This window comes from Aspergillus alliaceus (assembly GCF_009176365.1).
Source record: "Aspergillus alliaceus strain CBS 536.65 unplaced genomic scaffold BDW43scaffold_3, whole genome shotgun sequence".
Taxonomy (NCBI): Eukaryota; Fungi; Ascomycota; class Eurotiomycetes; order Eurotiales; family Aspergillaceae; genus Aspergillus; species Aspergillus alliaceus.
In genome coordinates, this window is record NW_022474686.1 from 750,482 (window position 1) to 771,388 (window position 20,907).

Genomic DNA, 20,907 nt, shown 5'->3' on the forward strand with positions numbered 1-20,907 from the left:
CCCCCCCCTCCCCCCCTCGCTCTCTCCGAAACAATCCATTCTTTTGTCCTTGTCCCTCTCTTCGATCACTGTGCGACTTCTCTAGTCTTACACAGAGCCGCAGTTTGAATTTGCGACACCTTACGGAACCTTTTACACCCAACCTGACCTCGTTCTCCGCGTGGGGGGTTGGTGGGAGACGAGCTGCGGGGTGACCGACGGCTGCAGGGCCAAGATCTCTGATCCCGATCGAAGGAAACGTGGACGGCTTCGTTTCTTCCTGTGCGACTCCCGGTGCCAATTAAATTTCAGCCAGCTAGAACACGCACTCGTCTCATCCGTTGGCATTCCATTTGCCTTCCCGCGGCTTGCGCGAAGCTCTTGTGTCGATTTGTCGGCATCCGAACGGGGGGCGCTCCATGAACGGCAATGCCTGAACAGAGTGGATCCGATATCTCTTTGACTTCGTCCAGCTCGTCAGTATGCCCGGGTGATCGCAATACGAGGTCCGACTCGTCGTCATGTGACGCCCTGGTCCCATCGCAGTATCGTCAGCCTTCTGAAGGGGTCCCGGTGACAAGGGAATCGCAACCCATGTTGAACGATACTGATGCGGCTTCCCCAAGTGCCTTCGACCCGGTGGACCTGGGTATCTCTGCCATCATGGCGCTGCCACAGTACCCGAGCGTCGCCACCAACGAGGCAAACTTTTTGGCGGTGTCCGAGGTCGTGAATGCCGTCATCGATCGCGAGGCATATTTCCGTCGTGTCGGGGGAGGGGACGAGGGAACCCTCCATCATCCCTCGTCGCCGCCGACCGACTTGTACATGTCGGATTCGGAGATGACGGATGTATTGTCCGACCTGGGCGGCGTACCTCTAGGGCCATATGAGAGCGGGCCATTAGGCATGGGAACACTCGTTCACCACTTGATCGACCATTCAGCAGCCAGGCGTGCCATCTCCACGATTTCAGAAGACAGTGAGGATGAAGATGAAGACACCGCAGCCCTAATCACAGACTACGACACTCCAGTTAATGAACTTCTCCCAACACCGTTATCCGAGCAAGACGATCTCCTCGACGACGCAGAGAAGTTCTACTCGGATGATGATGATGCCGAAGACTATACTGATCATGCCCAGACTCATCATGGCGAGGATCTATCAGAGGTTGATTACGATGATTTCTACCGAGGCACGGAACATGACCTTGGTTCACAGGCAACAGAACTTACCAGCCATGATGAGCACAATTACCCCTCAGATGGTGAGGATTGGAATGGTGGAGATTTAACCGGCGATCCTCACTTTCCAGCTTCCGTCATACATGGGACAAGTATGTATTGTAAACGCCTCATATGGGCCTTCCTTCCCTCCCTTCCCTTCCCTTCCCTTCCATCCATGGTATTACATAAACCGCCCCTAATTATGGTTATGCTGATTGTCTTTGTACGCGATAGCCCATGAAAGGAACTTCACTATCGACCAGTTTATTTCTCAATGGCTTGTCCAGTCGACTGCAGCTGCGATACCGAATCTTCCACATATATCAAGCGCAATACCACCAAGTCCCATCTGCAATATCCTTGGATGGAAACCTCCAGCAAAGATCGCGCGGCCAAGCGGGTATACAGGAGACTTTTATGATATCCAACAGATCCCGTGGTGGGAGACCCTGCGGGTCAAGCGCGCCGACGCCCGAGGTCTGCGCGATCTTTGGTATACGTCGTATCACAACCTAGAGTACTCAAATCAACGGCCGGGCTTGCGACTATCCCAGGGGGAATTCTGCTTCCGGGAGAAATCAATGTACACAAAGCACAAGGCTACGATCGAGCACTTTCAACTTCGAAATCTAATGTCGGTCGCAGCCTACAACACCGTCCACTTTGCCCATGAGTCTAAATTGTATTCCTGGGTGCCTGCGTATAACGACTTGAGTTGTTTGATCGACTTGTCCAAGCCATCTACCGAAACCGGATTCCACGGGCCGGTGAAGATTTCCACTATGAAGTCGGCGCACGATGTTGCTATCGCTGGTGGGTTTTCAGGTGAATATGCTGTGCGGGCGGCGAGTACGCAGGAGCACGGCGTGGAAGGCTTCGTAACGAAAGACCCAAACGGGATCACTAACCATATTGATGTGGTGCCCAGTCGCACAAGCCGGTCGCCGATGGGCATCTTTGCTTCCAATGACCGACACCTCCGCGTGCTGGACGTTGAAACCAACACATTTGTTGCAGACCATGAGCTGTCGCGCGCCATTAACTGCACAACCACTTCGCCGGATGGACGCCTACGGTGTGTCATTGGTGACTCGCCGGAAGCTTGGGTCGTTGAGGCAGACACGGGACGACCCGTTCATCCCCTCCGAGGCCATCATGATTTTGGGTTTGCCTGCGCGTGGTCTCCTGATATGCGGCATATCGCCACCAGCAACCAAGATAAGACGGTGATAATCTGGGATGCGCGGACTTGGCGCGTCCTGGAGAAGATTGAGTCAGACGTAGCGGGGTATCGGTCCGTCCGATATTCACCGGTGGGCGGCGGCCCACGCACGCTCCTGCTGTGCGAACCTGCTGATCGCATCTCGATCATCAACGCGCAAACATATCAAACGCGGCAAGTACACGACTTCTTTGGGGAAATCGGCGGCGCAGACTACTCTCCGGACGGTAGCACGATCTGGGTTGCCAATACGGACGAGCATTTCGGTGGGTTCATGGAATACGAGCGACGCCAATGGGGCCAGCGGTACGGAGTGCGGGATTTGCCCAATGAATGGCTACGAGAATCTGACTTGAATGAGGATGAACGATGCATTCTTAGCGAACGGGAGCGTCAGATGCGTTTCTGGTGGAACTTAAGCGACGAGGAACATGAAGAGTTATTGCTGGTGTAGCGATCGCATGGGAGATGGCGCATATTTTCGGCATATCTTTCTGCCCAGTTTTTTTTTTTCATTTTCTTTTTCTAATTTCTTCATATAGGTTTACTGTGCTTGCACCATACTGGGCGGATGACTGACTGCATTACGAGATACCACTGAATATTATTTATTTATTCCCCTGTTGTTTGATACCTACTAATACTGTTTGGTGATAGTATAAAACTGCCTACGTAATACCCGTGTGGCGGCCAAGAATCGTGGATCTCAATAGGAACCAATGATCACTGTGGCTGGGCCATCCCCTCCACCTGCCGATCTTTAGCTCAACCAGCACAGCCACAGCCCCTCATCCCGTCGGGAATAAATACCATATCATACATACTTTCCCTCCTGAACCCTCCCATATTATCTCTCAAAATAAAAAATAACATCAAATCAATATTCACAATGGGTTTCTCTAACATCCTCCAAGACGCGGTCTCCCAGGCCGTCAGCCACGCCACAAACAACAATAACAAAAACTCCTCCAACTCGGGAGAGAACTACGGGGGCAACAACAACGACAGCAGCTACAACCAAGGGCCCCCATCCTACGGCGGTTCCAACCAAGGCTATGGAGGAGACTCCTACGGCGGCTCTCACCATTCGAACCAAGGCTCCTACGGCGGCGACTCCTACGGCGGTCGTCCCTCAAACCAGGGCCAGGGCTACGGCGGAGACTCCTACGGTGACCGCCCCTCCCACGGCAGCTCTCACCACTCTCAGGGCTCCTACGGCGGAAACTCATACGGCGACCGTCCCCCCTCCTACAACGACACCTCCTACAACGCCCCTCCCCCCTCCCACGGCGGCTACAATAACAACCACGGCTCCTACGGCATCTCCGACTCAGACATCAACCCCGCCCTCTCCCACGCCCAAGCCCACCACTCCGACTCCAACGACTCCTCCCTCTTCAGCTCCGCCCTCAACTTCCTGAAAGAGAAGCAGGGCCGCTCTTCCTCCCCCGACATCGATGAGAGCCAGATGATCCAGTCCCACCAGCAGCTCTACAATAACAATGATAATAGCAAGGCGCATGATGCCAACTCGCTTGGTGCGGGGGCCGCCATGCAGGCACTGAAGATGTTCACGTCCGGCCAGAGTGGGAGCTCTGGGGGTGACAAGAATGCTTTTATTGGGGTTGCAATGAGCCAGGCAGCTAAGCTTTGGGATCAGAAGAATTCGAGTGGGAATGTTGTAAGTTTCTTCCTTTTTTCTTTGTACTGGGTGGGTGGTGGGTAGGTGGCTAATCAAGTTTATAGTCCGATGATAAGCAGACAGCTGTTAATAAGGCTGCTGAGATGGCGTTGAAGATGTATATGAAGAATCAGGGTAGTGGGTCGTCTGGCTCGGGGGGTCCGGCGTTGATGAACTTGGCTAGCAAGTTCTTTAGCAAGTAGTTTTGGCTTTCCTCTTCTTGTGTTTATGTGAATATGGTTGATTTTCTATTCTTCGACAAGACATGACAGAATGATATGCTACCCAAATGAAGGATGTACAGTGAAGTCTCCTGGAGTGTGAATTTACACCAACAAATCTATTTATAAATCTAAACAGCCAGGGTTCATGCAGCGCCAAACAATGAATCCCACGGTATCAGTAGACCAGCATCCAAAGCAAAACTCTAAGCTAGAACTGAAGAGAGAGAAATAAAAAAATAGAAAAGAAAAGAAACGGAAATTGGGAATGAAAAAGCAAAGATATAGAAGGAAAAGGGAGTAAAAGCAAGTCAATAATCACCACTCGTCATCGTCATCGTGCTTGCCTTGCATTGCATGTTGTCGTGCTCTCAATGCCTCTGCAAGGCCTCCTGCTAAGCTTGCGTTCGAAACACTGTTCGGCGTGGCGCGACCACTACCGCCAGATGAGTCGTGTGAATTCATACTCACAGCGCTGTCCCGAGGTGCGGGGGGAGGTGCCGGCACCGCCTTTCTTCCAGCCATGTTCGGGCGCTTAGCAGGTGGTGCGGGAGGCGCTGGTTTAGCTTTGGCTGCGGCTACTGCTCCGTTGGCTCCCGGCACCGGGCTTGCCCTAGGTGCGGCTGGGGGTGGCGGCGGCGGAGCAGGCTTGGGGGTAGGCGCAACCTGCTCTTCAAGATACGCCTGGGGAGTCCAACCCTGGGCAGAATTTGCCATGTTCATGCACAACCACCAACCTAGTACATATTAGTCTCGTAGACGCAGAAGACAAGAAGTCAAAAAGTCTTACCATTTCCTTCCTTTGACACGATTTGCACTATCTCTCCCGCCCGAATATCTAACTCGTTGGACTGGGCACTGGTAAAATCATACAGGACCTTCGCGGTAGCTTTCTTTGGTGCTGGGGGACTCGCGGGCGGTGGTGGTGGAGCTCTCACAGAGCCGGATGACGCAGTCCGTATGTGAGAGGCGGCAGCGGCTGCAACGGGTTGGGGAACTGGTCTAGGAACAGCAGCTGGTTGAGGAGCGGGCGGCGGTTGCACCGCGGCTGGCTGGGATTGGGGTAAAGGCTGGGGTTTGGGTGTAGGTCTGGACACCAGCTTCGACGGCCCGCCTCCAGGACCCCCGGGACGCAAGAGTTTTCCTTTTGTGACCGGCCGTGCCGCAACTTGCTTCGCTCGCGGCGTCGGTTTCGAAACTGAGCTCGGAGGCTCACCAGGGCTGGTGTGAATTGTGTGGCTCTTGTAGGTATCAACGTTCGGGGAAGCAGCGGGGTCCTTGACAGCCTTGACGGTAGCCAACTTGCCGGGTTTCTTGTTGTATTCAATGCTGTTCTTGAATTAGCACTGGAAAGCTAAAGCATAAGAATGTAACATACTTTTCGGAAACCTTCAGGTTCAACTGCCCACGCAAAGCCGTGTTGAGATGGGTGAAAAACTCCGTTTTAAAGACACAGTTAATCAAAGGATCAGGTTCCTGCCCACCAATGACCAACGAGAACCAGTCATCTTTCAAGTTCGAGGTGCTGACAGATTTAATGGCACCGATCGGCACCGTTCTTTCGGACGCAATCACTAGTTGGTTATTTTCGAGTGTTTGTGCCACAATATATACATGCCGATTCGTCTGCAACTGTTAGAATGCGATCGCTGAACCATGAGACCACTTACCAAAACGAGGATACGCGGAGATGGTTTGCTGGACCGACCAAACTTGGAGACCAGGACCTCACCACGGCAAGAAAAGAGAATATCCTCCGATCCTTGAGTGAAGTCAGCAAGAACTGTCAACTATAACGTAGCATGACGCACTTACCGTTAATGCCTGCACCGTTGCGGATCATCTCTCCGGGACCACCCTTATTACCGATTCCAATATAGTCACCAAGGAACCGCCGAGAACCGAGTAAACTCATTCTCCGACGTTCCTTGCGACCTTGGAGCACTTGATGGCCTGAATCACGCACCTTGATGAGCTCAAGACCACCAGTGGTGCGACGCCAGAATCGCTGAATACGGATGGCGCACTCGATACGGTAGCGAAGATAATTACGCCATGCGCGCTGGATACGGATAGCCATGTTGTGCCAATACTTGTCACGCATGGCCTCTAGGGCAAAAAGCGTCTCAGGGGTCTTGACGAACACCTTTGTGATACCCATCTGGTATTCTTCTGGAGGAATGCTGGTGTCCTTCAGGATCTGTCGAGCGCCAGATTCTGCGTCGCCAGTCCATGTGTAATCACCAGCGTAGGACGTCTTCGGGGAAAGAAGATAGAAACGCTCAACGAACTTATCAAAAGTTTGACGATACGCGAAGCCAGCACGTCGAATTCGAACGTTCTCCTGAAGACCGAGGTATTTGATCTGGTGCAGAACGTTTCCGACATTGTACTCCTTCGGAGCCTTGTTATCATTCGGTTTGATGGTTCGAATATATGATGGCTGAGCTTTCATCAAAGTAGCCACCAGGTCGTTAGCGGATGCCTTGATCTTATCGCTAGCAGTAGGTGGACGTCTCTTATCATCTTGGTTGACTTGGTTAGGGAAAAGAGTATGGACAAACTGGTTGCCGCTAGACCCGACAAGGTTCAGTAGGTCCTTCAACAGCTGGTCTTTGTTCTTGTCCGTCATGCCCTCGACCGAGTAACTGACATCACCGGCATAGTGCTTGACAATGAACTGACCCTGGCGGTTCTCGAAGTTTGGGTTCTGTCCGAGGAAGTTAAGCCTGCCCACAAAGGTGTTGTCGGCAGCGCCAGAATCGGCATGCGCCGTTGCGCAAGCATCGTTGAGGGCGGCGAAAACACCTGGGGGCCGCTTGTCTTCTATCAACGAACACACGACCTTGTTGTCAAAGTATTTGATGGGTGTCCACTGGATCTGCTCACGAGCATATTCATCTTGCTCCGCCTTCAATGTCAACTGGATGAAGATTTGCTGTAGTTTCTCATTGACATAATTAATGCACAGCTGCTCGAACGAATTCTTTTCAAAGATTTCAAACCCGTAGATATCCAGAATTCCAATCGAGTTCGCTACAGTTCCCCTAGCAGCCAATGACTGGTTGACACGTTCCACGATCCAGTCGAAGAGATTGAAGTAGATTGCCTTGGATAGCGCATCACGCACGGCAAGGGCTTGGACGGTGTTCAGAGGAACTTCATAGACTGATCCCCTACGACCTCCACGGGCGGTCTCCATTACACGAATGGTGAGAGCTTTGTTCACCTGACCAGGATCGACTTCCAGCAAGTAAGCGACAAAGTCAACCACCGACTGATCTGAGATAGCAGCGTTTCCAGAGTCGTCTTCAACGAACTGAATGTTTCCAAGCCACAGAATGGCAGCCAGCATTCGGAAGACGTTGTCCTGCTCGGGCTCGCTCATTCCAATTACTTCCATTGCATTCAGTGTATCCCTGAACTCGGCACTATCGTCAACTCCAGGCACGTCGAAACACTTCGAGCGACTCGTATAGAGGTAGGACTGAGGCTGTTGCAAACCGAACATATCTGCCATTCATTAGCCCATTGCTGCCACTGTAGGGGCAGACGTCGTACCTCGATACTTCTGAGGCGCTGCCTTTGTGAACTGGTAGAAGATATGGAAGTTTCGCTCGTTGGTGATCTGACCGACAACTCGCGATTTCTCCAATAAGTAGTTGGTGATATTGGCACCAACCGGCTCACCATTGGTATTGAACTCTAATTCCAGGTACTTTCCGAACCGGGAGGAGTTGTTGTTGCGTAGTGTCTTTGCATTACCGAATGACTCGAGTAGCGGGTTTGTAGCCAAAACCATGTCCTTCGTCTGTTGGATGGACGAGTCGCTTCCCCCGGATACACTAGCGATGTACTGCATGATCCGCTTCGCGGCCTCTGTTTTCCCCGCCCCCGATTCTCCAGAAATAATCACACATTGGTTATCTTTGTACGACTTCATGTTATAGTACGATGATTCTGCAACCGCGAAGACGTGGGGTGGGACCTCGAGTCGGTTTTTACCCCGGTAGGAGTCAAGGACACGGTCGGTGTAGATACCCACTAGAGAAGGTGTCAGTAAGCATTGGTCCGCCCCCTAATGATTCCTCCCACGAGTCCACCTACAGTCTCGAAACGGGTTCACGGACACCAAGACATGTCCGATGTACGTCTAGAAAGAAGAAAATGTTAGTCCCGGACCGGCGCATGCCCCGCGATATCAACTTACGTAGATTTCGTCATGTTCAAAGCGGAGTTTAAGGTTATCGTTGATGGCTTCATTGGAGATCTTGCTCAGTAATGTAAGATCCGAAACACCAATCTCCTTCTTCTTTGTAGTCTCGAACACAGCCTTCTTGACCTGAGGCTTCCCCGCTGCCCGTCCATCGCCTACATCAGCGACTGCCTTGGAGCGACCGAAGCCTCGACTCTTCTTCTCCCCGCCAACAGGACGTCGTGAGTGTCCCTAATTGCGACCGTGTGTCAGCGGGATTGTTTCTTGTAGTTAACTCCAAGCAAACACTTCATGCAGAAAGGCTTCAGACAAAGAGGAAGAGGCGACTCACCATAGTTGTTGTTACCGACTACCCCGGATTGGGCTTCCAGGCGTCAAGATATGTGGTGTATAAGTTTAGTAACGGGGGTAATGTAAAGTAAGCGATTTAAGGGCAAAGAGGAACGAGCGCGAATGAAAGATCGTTCATTCCAAGTGTATACACACACGAGTAAAGAAAGTGAAAGTGTAAAAGGAACAACGCTCGTAAAATGAGTGATGCAAGATAACAGAGGGGGGAATGTTTAGGAGGAATGACGAAGTGTACCTGTGGAGGACAGTCAAGGCACTACTAATTGTTACTCGGCGGGACAGCCGATGGAACTCCGTCTGCGCCACACTACACACACACTGTGTGGCACCGTTGGGTTCTTCTTTCAGGTGGACAACGCGCAATCCCTTAAAAATTCCGAGTCTGGTTCGGGTTAATAATCTACACATTATTCGCCTCTTCAAAGGTTGTCACGACAGATTGGTGCCTTGTCCCTGGAGGTAGTACTGCAATCTGGCATTCAATATATTAATTACTATTAATAGCTTTTTCTTTGCCCTCATTTCTCTCTGTGTTTTCCGTATTCATTTTATGTAAGGTGGTTTGTGTTCTTATTCTATGAACTCACATTGGCCTTAGGCAGGCATCTCAAATGGTGTCCAAAGAGTCTTGTCTTTCTACGTCAACCCTGCACCCTATAGTTTATTATTATTCAACAGTAAATGTGCCCGATGTGGGAGTTCCCCTGGATAAAATCCAAGTCTGGTTAATGTGCACAAGATTCGATTTGTCATTATTAAGAATTAATTTGAGGCAATAAGGGGTGGTCCTGGATTTAGTGGAGCTGAATCTACGTTACTATATATTTTGACCACATCCGAGGACCGAGTTCAACCTCCAACACTTTCAGAGTGTAGTACAAAGAGAAATGGAAGACATGGTTTGGTTTTGTCAGGATCACTCACCCACTGTATCATGACCCCAGAATCCAGCAATTTCTTTTGCTCGGGCCTCCCCAAGGTAGTCCACTAGAATACCCCATCCTTCCAAGGTACGCATGGCCTGACTCAAACTCCGCAGTGATGGAAACAAATCACTCAAAATATTGGTTTCCTGTTCCGAGAGTATGTCGGGGCTTTCAGAAGTGACATGAGATAGCAAAGCCAGGGAGTCTGTGAACGATGGGCTTTTCACAGGTATGTCGGCAAGGCGAGTCGTATACTCTTCAATGCAAGGAAGCAAATAAGACGAATCAGGTATGGGGATTATTGAGCTTGGGGCTGGTAGAGATTCAGCGACCCTGCCGGTGTGTAGTGTCTCGGTCAGTACCTAAACCAGATCTAGTTGGGGCGATGGTAGGTTTTATACAATGCTTGCAGAGTCAAGAGCCCGTCTAGATTGCACTCTCCGCTCGCTGTGTCGAACGATTCTTCGGAAAGGAGGAAGGTGATGATGCCTCTTTGAGAAGATGAGCTGTCCATGGTATGATAAAATGATTTCAAGCGAGAGATCGTGTGTTCTTTGTGGCAAGGTTGAACGGAGGATGGCTCCCAGAGATAGTGAGTAGGACTGTAACTGAATAATGAAATCACAATCCTGTAGCTCGGATTCTGAAGTAATTGTTAGACTCGTAGTTGTATATAGAAACGGCTGAGATTCAGTAGCCAGCACAACACACCTTGCAGTCCTACTGTGGGGTTTGTCAAAATAGGTCCAACGACTTTCCATATGTCACGATGCCGAAGCGCGGTGCTGTAATATCCTTTAATCAAGGAAGGCGAACGACTTACTTGGACATCCATCGTTGCATAGTGTTGTATTATTGGGGTAAATAGTAGGGCTAAGTTAATGTACACTGTGGATCGCGAATTATAAGTCAAAAGTAAGAGAGGAGATTAAGGTCATCTGCTTCTCCCTTGTAACAGAGAAGGGTATCTAAATGTCACATCCCAAATATTAAAATACAAAACACCAACACCCGCACTCAACAATGAGCTCTATAGTAGTATTTGCTTGAAAGAAATGCCAAAATTGTCTAATCATGGGTGCAATACCTGTTAAGCTTTTTTCGACTCTAAACCTTGGTCGTGGCTTGCTGGACTCTGGGGTGGTACCATCGCACCAACCGTTAAAGGCGCTTTGGGGGTCGTTTTTGTACTTTCCCTGATGACGGATTCTGCTTGTTGCTCTGGAGTTAGTCCAAAGGACAGGTAGGACGTGATTTGTGTCCACCAGCTCTGCTCTTCGGTCGGTTGTGCCTCCTCTTTCTCGACGTCCCAAACCTCGCGAGGAAGAATTCTAGGTGATGACTTCGACAGCCCACTATGCTTTGCCTTTTGTGCGAGGAGTTCTTTCTCCACCGCTAGAAGAGCTTCTCGGGTGGCCTTTTCAGACTTTTCCAGCTCGACCAATCGAGCCTCGACGTCCTCTCTTCGGGTGTTTTCTTTTCGTCGAGACCTCCACGATTCAAAGACAATCAACCCACCCGCCACCATAAATAAGAATGTCTCGCTGATGAATGTCGCGCCAGACTCGATCGCCTTCGATTCAGAGAGTGGCCGGATATGGGGCTTAGGGGCTGGTTTCGCTGCTTCTTCGGCGGCCGCTTTGGCCTTCGCGACAGCGTCTTCTTCTGCTTTCGCATCTGCCTCCGTCTTGACTGTGGGGGATGTGGGCTTATGCTTCCTAACAGCGGCTTCGGCAGCCGCTCGTCGTTCAGCGGCAGCGTTATCACGAACAGCGCCTAGACGAAGACGCATATCGAATCGGTGAAGCGCTTGCGCCATAGAAATGCAGAGTTTTCGGAACCGTTCATGTTCGCGAGCTTGAGCTTTGATATGAGTCTACTAGCTGTCAGCACAGGTACGATGATGTACCGACTGAGTGTCACCTACAGCGATCGGTTTTGACAGCGTTCGAATTGCAAGTGAAGAGAGTTTTAAAGTGAGGGACATGGTGAAGGGATAGGGGAAGTAGAGAGAGGGGAGAGGTTAAGGGTGGAGAGTTGAAGAAGCGGGTAACAACGCAGTGATAAAACAAAGCCATGACTGTAGTTCAGGTGCGTCATCTTGTGCATGGACAAATGAGGGAAAATGTACCTGAGCTTATGCATGCTGATGTCAGCAATGCCCGTTGTTCCGGCATTCGGATCAATGTTTATCGATTGCCGTTTCGGGCAAACAGTTTGGAGGGTCGTGGGATTTCCTCTCGTTGTTCTAAGTCATCCCTTCGTCTCAACCCATTCAACCCCCACCCCCTCACAGGCTTTCACTCTGGTTGGAGCGGCGTTGGATGCATATACTTGTTTTAAGCGGCATTGTTTGATTTTGTTTGGTTTTTGGTAAGTGTTTCTCTATGCAACCGGATTGTTATTTCTTTCTTTTTTACTTTCGGGTCGGTGTTGGCACCGCCGAAACACTTTTTCAGGTACATGCCTATGAGTGGTGCGCGAACAGAGGCATACCACTGAGAAGGCCTTTTTTAAGTCTTCCTACCTCCTCGATTTACTGATGACGCATAGGCATAATCACGCCACTATACCCCTTTTCGTATTTGATTGTCTATTCTTGATGACCGTTACGACTGCCGTGTCTTGTTTCATTCCGGCCTTATGCCCCTGCGTAATCGCGCGTGATCGTCATCTTTGATACCCACCAATAGCGAGACAAAAGAGAAAAGAGATCTCAAAAGAATAAAAAATGGAGGCATTATCACCGCGATCAACAAACCAAGTGATCAAGCCCAAACCCATGGAGCGCAAGGTCTTGGATCGCAATGCTGCAGCTGCAGCTGCAGCCCAAAAAGCTGCATCTTCAAAGAACCATGCGCCGCCACCACCGTCAATGATTGCAGAGCCGGAAGAAGATGGAGAGCGATATTCGACGGGGGCATTTCTCGGCAAAGGAGGGTTCGCTATCTGCTACGAGGGCACTTTATTGCGCAACAACCGGGTATTTGCAATGAAGGTGGTCAGGTCTGAGATGGCGCAGAGAAAGATGCAAGAGAAGGTAGTTGGCGCACCCCTGCAGGAATGAGGACTGAAATTTACTGATGACGCATACGACAGTTTCGCACCGAACTCCAAATCCATTCGAAAATGCGACACCCTCATATCGTCACATTCCATCGCGCTTTTGCTTTCGAGAAGTGTATATACGTGATCCTCGAACTTTGCCCCAATGGATCGGTCATGGATATGGTTAAAAAGAGGAGATCCCTCAGTGTACCGGAGGTTCGACGCTTCATGATACAATTATGCGGTGCGGTAAAATATCTGCATAAACGGAATGTCGCACACCGCGACCTGAAGATGGGGAATCTTTTCCTGGATCAGAATATGGATATTAAAGTGGGGGATTTTGGCCTGGCAGCAATGATAATGTCTGAAAAGGATGAGAAGAGAAGGAAAACTCTATGTGGAACGCCGAATTATATAGCACCTGAAGTTCTCGATAAGAGTAAAGGAGGCCACACACAAAAGGTTGATATCTGGTCATTGGGCGTCATATGGTAAGTGTTTGAACTTTCCCTGCGAATGCTCGCGTGGAACACCTAAAGAAGACTGGGGCTAACTATTTTTTTCTAGTTTTGCAATGCTCACTGGGTACCCGCCTTTCCAATCAAAGACCCAAGAAGAGATATATAAGAAAGTGAGGAGTCTCACATACGTCTGGCCTAAAGACTCAGAATGTTCCAACCATATCCCAGATGAAGCCAAGTCGCTTGTTAGTTCTTGCCTCAACCTTGCGGAAAATGAACGGCCGGATCCAGATGACATCGTTGAGCATCCATTTTTCCATATGTATGAGGGCTGTATACCGAAAAGACTGGATCCCTCATGCTGTCTCGCCAAACCGGTATGGCTGAAATCAGATGAGCCTCGTGGTGATCGTATGATGTTTGGATATAGCTTGGAATATGATGAGAAGCTCGCGGGATATATAGAACATGTTGATGATCTAACCCAACGGTATCCTATATGCAAGGCAGCTTTCTATAGTCTCTGTGGCGTGGGCCGAAAGCCGGATGGCACTGCTCGCAAAGCTGCCGGGAAGAACTCCTCCAAATCCGCATTTGCAGAATGTCTAGTAGAAGAGGAGAAAGGCCTCCAGCCAATGGTTCCACTCCCCGAAGACGTTGTGTACAGGTATCCTCATGCGCCGGAAGGAGATTGGAGCATCCCTGAAGCGACCTTGCTCAGCCGCCGGGATGGTGCTCCACTTGATACTAGTGTTCTCTCTTCAAGGAGCACTTTATCCTTGCGAAGCACCTCGGCCTCGCTCTCACGGACACAAGCAGCACTTGTGGCAGCCCAGCAGCGGCGACAGGCCTCGCAGAGCCATGCGGCAACCCTTCGGCAACAGGCATCCACAGGTAGGGGATCTGTTCGGAAGATCACAGCTCTCTGCGACCCACCAGCCTCAACAGCACAGGCTCTTCCTGAGGTAGGAGAGCTAGCACCAAACGTCGTACAAGGGCCAAGTGGTGGACTTGCCGAGCGGCCTATCCGTGCGCGACGTGGTGTAGTGGCATCAACCTCAGGGCCAGTACGTGATCTGGAGCGAAATATGGCGCCGCCGGAGTCTAGAATGAGCCATGAAACCGGTATCTTGACTGTCGGCAAGACGCGTTCGCAGTCTCGGCGCCTAGAGGCAGCAAGTCAGGTGACATCTGGCCTGCCCAAAGCTCAAGAACGGCCTGTATCTACGGTTTTGGAAAAGTTGCCGACTGTCGCACGGCAAAGTTCCTTGCGCGGCCCGATAAAGCCCGACCCTAGAGATCCACCGAAGGAGAAAGAAGACGTCAATGTGACCGCAAAGGACGAATTAGCTGCTCAGAGCCGTCGCTTGGCAGCTGAATCTCAGGCGCAACCTGTGATCCGATCCGGTAGCAAGACATCACTGTCATCCGGGAGTAAACCACGATCCTCTATAGGCTTGCACGTGCTTTTCCATAAGGACGACTCCTGCGAAGTGCTGCCCCGAACCTCCACTGCCGACACTAACGCTGACTTGCGGCATATGCTTTCGAACCTGGTACCTTTTTCATCTGCTCGGCGACGAACAGCTTCGAAGCGTGCGCCCCATACGTACGTTATTAAATGGGTCGACTATACAAATCGATATGGTATCGGGTATGTTTTGGATGATGGAAGTGTCGGATGTATTTTTAAATCCGGTAATGGGCAACCAGCGAGCGGAGTTGTAATGCGCGATGGTGAGAAACACATTCGTCGTAAAGCTCGGCATGAAGAGCAAAAAGGAAACGGCACGTATGTATACTCCGAGGCTGGACAACTCGTTCCTCGCAATGGAAGACTAGTCGAGTTCTACGAAAACTGTGACAACGACCTCCCGGAATGCCGTGGTGGCATCCGCCGCGCCTTTATCTCTCCTTCCGTGTTTGAGCGGGAGAGCTCGTCGAGTAGCTCATCTGGTCTTGTATACAAGGCCCGGCTGAATGCCAGTGTTGAATGTGCGCGCGCTGATGCAGAAAAGATCAAACGTGTCAAATTGGCTCATCAATTTGGCGAATATATGATCGGATCTCTGGGCCGAAATGAAGCGTATCTTGAAGACCAGCTGCCCCCTGACCATCACGGCCAATTCATCAAGTTCTACCAGCGCTTTGGCAACGTGGGTGTCTGGGGTTTCGGCGATGGTGCATTCCAGGTTTGTGTATTATTCGTATCTGTTCTGAGTCGCGTGCTGATAATCTTGCCCTCTGTAGTTCAACTTCCCTGATCATACAAAGATTGTTATATCACCGGGCCGCACTAGAAGCTCTTCACCGTGGATTGACTTTTATCACCTATCTCCGTCCGCTGCTCGCTACTTAAGTTCCAAGGGAAAAATGCATCCGTCTGGATTCGATAGTCGATCAATGGCATCCGACGAGGCTGGCACCTTCCTTAGTATCGCTTATGGTGCTGGCACTAGCCCCAAGGATGAGCGACTTCGCGACATCCTGGAGGCCAACGCATTTTTACCGAAGATTACCTTCATGAAAGCCGTTCTCAAAGGCTGGATCAGGCTTGGTCGCCTGGGCGAACGACCCGCTCCAGACGAGAAGCCAACAAACGATGGGGTCTCTGGCCCACTTGGGTTGTTTTGGGAGGGTGCTCAGGAAAGACCGCACCCCGGAGGAAGCGGTGGCAGATTTGTCTGGGTCACTGTAGGGGCTCCAGGAGGGGACACAGAGTATCGGTCCGTCTCCTTGAAGAAGGCCGAGAATGAAATCGACGGGGAAATGGATGCATTGAGAGAGCGCTTGCGACGGTTGGGGGCTCCATCGTAACCGATGGGTTCTGTTTACGACGACATGATTGACTTGAACTTATGTGTGGTTGGCTCTTTTGTATTTTCATGGCGTTTGGCATTCTTGTAGAGTTGATCCGTTTAACATTTGACACTTACTACCCAGCATTATAATTACAAGTCTGTCTGATGTATGATACACTTTGTGCGAAACTTATATTTTCCTGCATTAATTTTAATAATTAATCATTGCCAACCATGCCCTTTCTTTTATTCGTTGATCAGAATCGAGGGATCGTCCAACTTCAGCAGGAGAGAAAGTCAATATACTCTCCCGATCAATGAGCATCTCGCGCCGGTATGACAGGCTTGATCCACGGTTCGCTTCGGCACAGACCAAATGTTTAGCGCTGCCGATCAATACCAATTGAGATCCGATCCGCCGTCACTGTGTTCATGAAAATGTTGCAATTGTTCCTCGTGCTAAGGGCTTTTGTCCCTGTCTTCCAGCGGTGTCTCCATGGCTTGGGGCTGAGCGAAATAAGGACTCCAAGTCTAACCAGTTCGACTACCATACGTACATGCCGTTCACGCGCCCGTCTCTAGTTGCTTCTTGGTGACAGGGTCTTATTCACGGTAGTTCCCTCCGGCATTAGCTCAAGCTAAGTGTGCATATGAGCTCCCCCGATTTGGTCCAATTTCAAATTACCCACAGCGGATCCGCAGACAGCGTCAAACTCCGAGTCACGCCTGGCTACGAGTGGCTGTTTCCTGCTAGATCTTTCTCGAGTTCCCGTCCGGTCTATTCAAGTGTCGGAAAGCTTGCCAAAAGTTTCTCGATCTGAAGTGATTAGGGTCTAGCCGTGTGGGTATTGATTCAAAGTTTGACACGTTCGAACCTCTCTCTGGCCCAACGATTGGTTTTGATTCATGTTCCCTTCTCTGTCACTCACGGTCTTGTCGGGGCGTCCGTGCCACTTGCAGAACAATGTGGTCTATCAAACAGTGCCTGGCTGGCTGAATCCACCCCAATTGGTGGGAACAACCCGAGAGAGTAAGGGAAACAAGGATCATGTTGACCCATACGCCGGGATTCTACCGGGTTGTGGGAGCGCCTGTCCCTGCATATATAGGGACTTCACTCAGCTTCGCTACTTTTGCCCCAGCTGATCAACAAAATTCCCTCACCACCCTGCCGCTATGTCGGGCGAACAACACCCACCCCGTCATGGCCTCCCAAGACGCCTATTAGCCGCCTTCGTCGGCCACCAGGAGCCTACTCTTCCAACAGTAGCACCCCATGGCACCCCTAGGATGGCCAACCAGAGTGAAGACGTAGGATTGCCAGCAGAAGCACGTGCAAAGCGCCTCGCCATCGCGAAAACAGATGCAAGCGCGTTAATCCCACCAAACGACAAGCTTCTCGTGTTCCGTGCCCTAACAGGCATAGACAGCATCCCGACGCTAAACACTCTCCACCATTACCACCGTACTGCACCCAACGTGGGCATCTACACACGAGTGATCCAAGCAGAACAATTCACTGTCCAGCGATATCGCTTCTTCAGTATCCTTATCAACACCTGTCTGGGAATTCAGATCGTCGTCGCAGCGTCGCTAACAGCCCTCGGGGCCGCTTCTGGCCCGCACTCTGCGGTGACCGCGTTTGGTGCCATCAACACGATTATGGCCGGTATCCTGACCTATCTCAAAGGATCTGGTCTGCCAGATCGACTGAAGCACTACCAGAATGAATGGCGCAATATTCGTGAATACATTGAGCAGCGAGAACGCGAACTCTGTCTGGATGGGTGCGAGCTTGACGTCCAGGAGGAGATCCAGTACATCGAATATCTGTACGAAGGCGTTAAACGGGAAATTGAAGCAACGAAGGGTGGTGGCGAGAGTCGCGCGTCGACAAACCATGGCCAGCATAATCGAAGGTCGTTTTTGCCTTCCCAACCGCGCAGCCAGGATGCTTCCAGTCGTGGTCCTGTGACGATGCCAGAACGGTCATGTGAGAAGCCTTGATGTGGTTAATGCTTGTATATGGTGTTGTGAAGGATTGACTGTGATATCTTTATGAGTGTCTTGGTTTTGTCATTGTTATCTGATGTTTAGTAGGATCTTATATGTGTGTGTGTGTGTGTGCACAGTTATATCTCTATAAGGCTCCCAATCTTACGAACTACTGCCATCTTGTACTTAGTGCTGTCGCTCTCATGGTTATATACTGTACATAGATTTGGGTGTAAGTAAATAGGAAATGAATTCTGCTTTCAACTCCTAGCTCCTGTAAGTTCGTTACCGATGTCTTACTCTGTCGAATGCCGCTTGATCGTTTGAGAAACAAGAGTTTAGGGCAGACACCCAGCCAGCACTTGTGTAGCAAGTAGTACACAGCAAACAAAACACAATACATGAGCCTTGACAGGCAGCAAGTATATCCATCCTCCAAGAATCCAATCCCCTATCTCCTTACTATATCACACCAACACCGTAGCCGGGCCCATCCGACTAAAACCGAACATGGAATAGAACCAATGTAACCACCTAGACTAAATAAATTAACTAATCTTGGCACAAACAAACCCCATACAGGCTTCGCTTCCAACACCATACCATCTCGAAACCCTCACCCTATACACCCCCCTCCCCCCCATAACAACCTCACACAAAGCTAAAAGAAAAGGGGAGAAAATGCTATTAGAACTCCACCCCGCCACCCAACCCGACACGCCCACCTTCGCAACCCTCTACTTCATCACATTCTCCGACCCCTTCAACAGAAAGCTCTTCCCCCGCACCCCCGACGTCCACGCCTGATGGACAACCGCCCTAACAAAATACGTGACCCCCGCAAACGCTTCCTAAAAGTAATCGACACAGACGCTGACCCCGCCAAAAACGAGCCTCGGATCATCGGCTTCGCGCTCTGGTGTCTCCCAGCCCCTATCTCTGCTGATGACGCGGAGCCGGTAGAGGATGGGTTCGCTCTGCCGTGGTCCGTGAGCTGTGATGCGGGGTTCTGTGAGAGGAATTTTGGGGAGAACTGTGAGAAGCAAGAACTGGTTATGGCGGGGAGGAGGCATTATCGTATTTCTCCCCTTTTCCCTGTTTTTGGTTTTTTTTTTGGGGGGTGGGGGGAGGTAGGGGGTAAAGGTTGTGTGTGTGTGTGTGTGTGCGGATGAAGCAGATGTGGATATTTAGGGACGCATCCCGGGGCAAGGAGGAGGGGGTTTGCGACGATGCTTGTGCAGTGGGGGGTTGGAGAGGGCCAGGGAGGAGGGTGTGCCGGTTTATTTGGCGTCGACGGCCCAGGGCAGGGCTGTTTATGAGAGGTTGGGGTTTGAGGTGAGGTTGGAGAGGGGGGTAGATGGGTCTGTGCACGATTCGATGGTTTGGGAGGTGGATAATAGGGAATAGAGCTGCTGAAGATTGTATGTATGGCCGTGATACATTCAATGGATTTCAACTTCACGTTGGCTGGGCCGGTACACTGCCCGATCAGCAAGCAGCTGAGGCGTAGTGGTATCATGACTCGGCAGTACAACCACATCAGTCCCTCTTGCAAACTCATTGATGGTTTTAAGGGTCTGCACGGCACGCTTCGGATCCTCATTAATACCGCCCGGGTCCTCCTTCTCTAGAAGATCTAGACTGAATGTCGCATCTCCCGGAAGGAAGTATGTGACCTTTCCCCCTCCCTCGCTTTCGTCATCACCGTAGACGATAACGCTGACATGACCGGGTGCATGCCCAGATGTATCCACAATCACAATCTTGCCATCCTCCGTCAGAGGATAAGACTGCTGCCACGGCCCCACCGGATGGGACTCAAAATCTATTTTTCTCGGTGTAAAGCATTTCGGCCAGGGATTGGATGTTGCGCCCTCCATGCTTGCGAGCAGCGGATGCTTTCCGAAAGCTTCCCAGTTTTGACGACTGATGTAAACGGGGAGATTTGGGGCTTCGGTGAGCAGGTCATGTAGGCCGCCGATATGGTCTTTATGGTGGTGGCTCAGAATGACGCTTTTGAGATCAGCCACCCTGATACCATGCTTGTGGAGCTGCTCCAGGATGCCCTCTTGACGCTGGATGGTGAATTCGCTGTGACGGCCTTTGAAAAGCGCCAAGCGAGGGGGAGGGCCTGTGTCAATGCAGCAGGGAGATTGACCGGTGTCCATAAGGAAAAGTCCTTCTGGGTGGCGGATCAAGAAGACCCCAACTGGAAACGGCTCTGTCCATCGCCTGTCGCACAGCGACTTTATCCGACGAAGCAGCGCAAAGCTGCTCGCAGATTGTGAGCGCATCGTGGGTCTGATGCGCAATGTTCCTGTGCTGAAGAAAGTCAGCTGCACAGCGTCGTCATTGTTCGTAGCCGTAGCCACTGTGTTTTGGGTATCCATTCAAGAGGCTCTCCTAGATAATGTGGGACCTGAAAGAGAAAATGTCTAGGGAGGATGAGAATACGAGAGAATGTTAGTCACTAGCACTAGCACAGGCCTCACAGAACGACAGATTAGCCGGAATGAGATTATAAAACGCAACGGTTACATCCGACCCCTCTCGGGTGTATCTCCAGATCACAACGGGTCTTTGACGCCCTGTTAGTCTGATAATTATGCAACTGACAGAGACACTTACAGTGAAAGCATGGTATGGCACGCACACGGCACGAGCCCGGGGTTGCGCGGATGAACCCGTGCGTCTTCGGCATTCTAACAGTAAAAGAGTCACTCTTGTATAAACTCTTGCCAAGAATACGGGGAGAATATGTTCAAAGGCAGTTT

General features: G+C 50.8%; 8 protein-coding genes across 8 annotated transcripts; 4 read left to right on the forward strand and 4 right to left on the reverse strand.

The window, feature by feature from the left end:
• Window positions 1-408: 408 nt before the first annotated feature.
• Window positions 409-3,101, forward strand: BDW43DRAFT_320339 (WD40 repeat domain-containing protein; the record flags this gene model as incomplete). Its single annotated transcript, XM_032049056.1, has 2 exons — window positions 409-1,318; window positions 1,443-3,101. The coding sequence occupies 2 exons, from the start codon at window positions 409-411 to the stop codon at window positions 2,882-2,884; spliced, it is 2,352 nt and encodes a 783-aa protein (XP_031905383.1). The 3' UTR covers window positions 2,885-3,101.
• Window positions 3,102-3,319: 218 nt separating this feature from the next.
• BDW43DRAFT_306403 (uncharacterized protein) lies at window positions 3,320-4,314 on the forward strand (the record flags this gene model as incomplete). Its single annotated transcript, XM_032046019.1, has 2 exons — window positions 3,320-4,111; window positions 4,177-4,314. The coding sequence occupies 2 exons, from the start codon at window positions 3,320-3,322 to the stop codon at window positions 4,312-4,314; spliced, it is 930 nt and encodes a 309-aa protein (XP_031905384.1).
• A 158-nt stretch (window positions 4,315-4,472) lies between these two features.
• BDW43DRAFT_119497 (class I myosin myoA) lies at window positions 4,473-8,489 on the reverse strand. The gene is made up of 7 exons (XM_032038050.1): window positions 8,440-8,489; window positions 7,894-8,376; window positions 6,148-7,845; window positions 6,003-6,094; window positions 5,711-5,958; window positions 5,123-5,661; window positions 4,473-5,069 (listed from the first exon to the last, which is right to left on the reverse strand). Exons 2-7 carry the CDS (start codon window positions 8,273-8,275, stop codon window positions 4,651-4,653), a joined length of 3,378 nt encoding a protein of 1,125 aa, XP_031905385.1. The 5' UTR covers window positions 8,276-8,376; window positions 8,440-8,489; the 3' UTR covers window positions 4,473-4,650.
• Window positions 8,354-9,268, reverse strand: BDW43DRAFT_262026 (uncharacterized protein; the record flags this gene model as incomplete). Its single annotated transcript, XM_032040376.1, has 2 exons — window positions 8,880-9,268; window positions 8,354-8,779 (listed from the first exon to the last, which is right to left on the reverse strand). Coding segments are annotated over exons 1-2 (244 nt in total), but the record flags the coding sequence as incomplete, so codon positions are not given.
• A 1,391-nt stretch (window positions 9,269-10,659) lies between these two features.
• Window positions 10,660-11,992, reverse strand: BDW43DRAFT_262029 (OPA3 family protein). The gene is made up of 2 exons (XM_032040377.1): window positions 11,753-11,992; window positions 10,660-11,701 (listed from the first exon to the last, which is right to left on the reverse strand). The coding sequence occupies exons 1-2, from the start codon at window positions 11,810-11,812 to the stop codon at window positions 10,916-10,918; spliced, it is 846 nt and encodes a 281-aa protein (XP_031905387.1). The 5' UTR covers window positions 11,813-11,992; the 3' UTR covers window positions 10,660-10,915.
• Window positions 11,993-12,089: 97 nt separating this feature from the next.
• Window positions 12,090-16,299, forward strand: BDW43DRAFT_262035 (uncharacterized protein). Its single transcript, XM_032040378.1, has 4 exons — window positions 12,090-12,865; window positions 12,925-13,367; window positions 13,444-15,529; window positions 15,588-16,299. Exons 1-4 carry the CDS (start codon window positions 12,557-12,559, stop codon window positions 16,152-16,154), a joined length of 3,405 nt encoding a protein of 1,134 aa, XP_031905388.1. The 5' UTR covers window positions 12,090-12,556; the 3' UTR covers window positions 16,155-16,299.
• Window positions 16,300-17,054: 755 nt separating this feature from the next.
• On the forward strand, window positions 17,055-18,248 carry BDW43DRAFT_262047 (uncharacterized protein). Its single transcript, XM_032040379.1, has one exon. It carries the CDS (start codon window positions 17,315-17,317, stop codon window positions 18,143-18,145), a length of 831 nt encoding a protein of 276 aa, XP_031905389.1. The 5' UTR covers window positions 17,055-17,314; the 3' UTR covers window positions 18,146-18,248.
• A 1,192-nt stretch (window positions 18,249-19,440) lies between these two features.
• On the reverse strand, window positions 19,441-20,785 carry BDW43DRAFT_119553 (beta-lactamase-like protein). The gene is made up of 3 exons (XM_032038051.1): window positions 20,762-20,785; window positions 20,672-20,711; window positions 19,441-20,568 (listed from the first exon to the last, which is right to left on the reverse strand). Exon 3 carries the CDS (start codon window positions 20,521-20,523, stop codon window positions 19,576-19,578), a length of 948 nt encoding a protein of 315 aa, XP_031905390.1. The 5' UTR covers window positions 20,524-20,568; window positions 20,672-20,711; window positions 20,762-20,785; the 3' UTR covers window positions 19,441-19,575.
• Window positions 20,786-20,907: the final 122 nt, after the last annotated feature.

Coding starts and splice junctions, on each gene's coding strand:
- BDW43DRAFT_119497 (XM_032038050.1), bottom strand. CDS start 8,275: ATGAAGTCGTACAAAGATAACCAATGTGTGATTATTTCTGGAGAATCG. Junction 5,662..5,710: donor AACCTGAAGGTTTCCGAAAA/GTATGTTACATT, acceptor ATTCAAGAACAG/CATTGAATACAACAAGAAAC. Junction 5,070..5,122: donor CGTGTCAAAGGAAGGAAATG/GTAAGACTTTTT, acceptor AATATGTACTAG/GTTGGTGGTTGTGCATGAAC.
- BDW43DRAFT_262029 (XM_032040377.1), bottom strand. CDS start 11,812: ATGTCCCTCACTTTAAAACTCTCTTCACTTGCAATTCGAACGCTGTCA. Junction 11,702..11,752: donor CGCTGTCAAAACCGATCGCT/GTAGGTGACACT, acceptor GACAGCTAGTAG/ACTCATATCAAAGCTCAAGC.
- BDW43DRAFT_262035 (XM_032040378.1), top strand. CDS start 12,557: ATGGAGGCATTATCACCGCGATCAACAAACCAAGTGATCAAGCCCAAA. Junction 13,368..13,443: donor TGGTCATTGGGCGTCATATG/GTAAGTGTTTGA, acceptor ATTTTTTTCTAG/TTTTGCAATGCTCACTGGGT. Junction 15,530..15,587: donor TCGGCGATGGTGCATTCCAG/GTTTGTGTATTA, acceptor TGCCCTCTGTAG/TTCAACTTCCCTGATCATAC.
- BDW43DRAFT_262047 (XM_032040379.1), top strand. CDS start 17,315: ATGTCGGGCGAACAACACCCACCCCGTCATGGCCTCCCAAGACGCCTA.
- BDW43DRAFT_119553 (XM_032038051.1), bottom strand. CDS start 20,523: ATGGATACCCAAAACACAGTGGCTACGGCTACGAACAATGACGACGCT.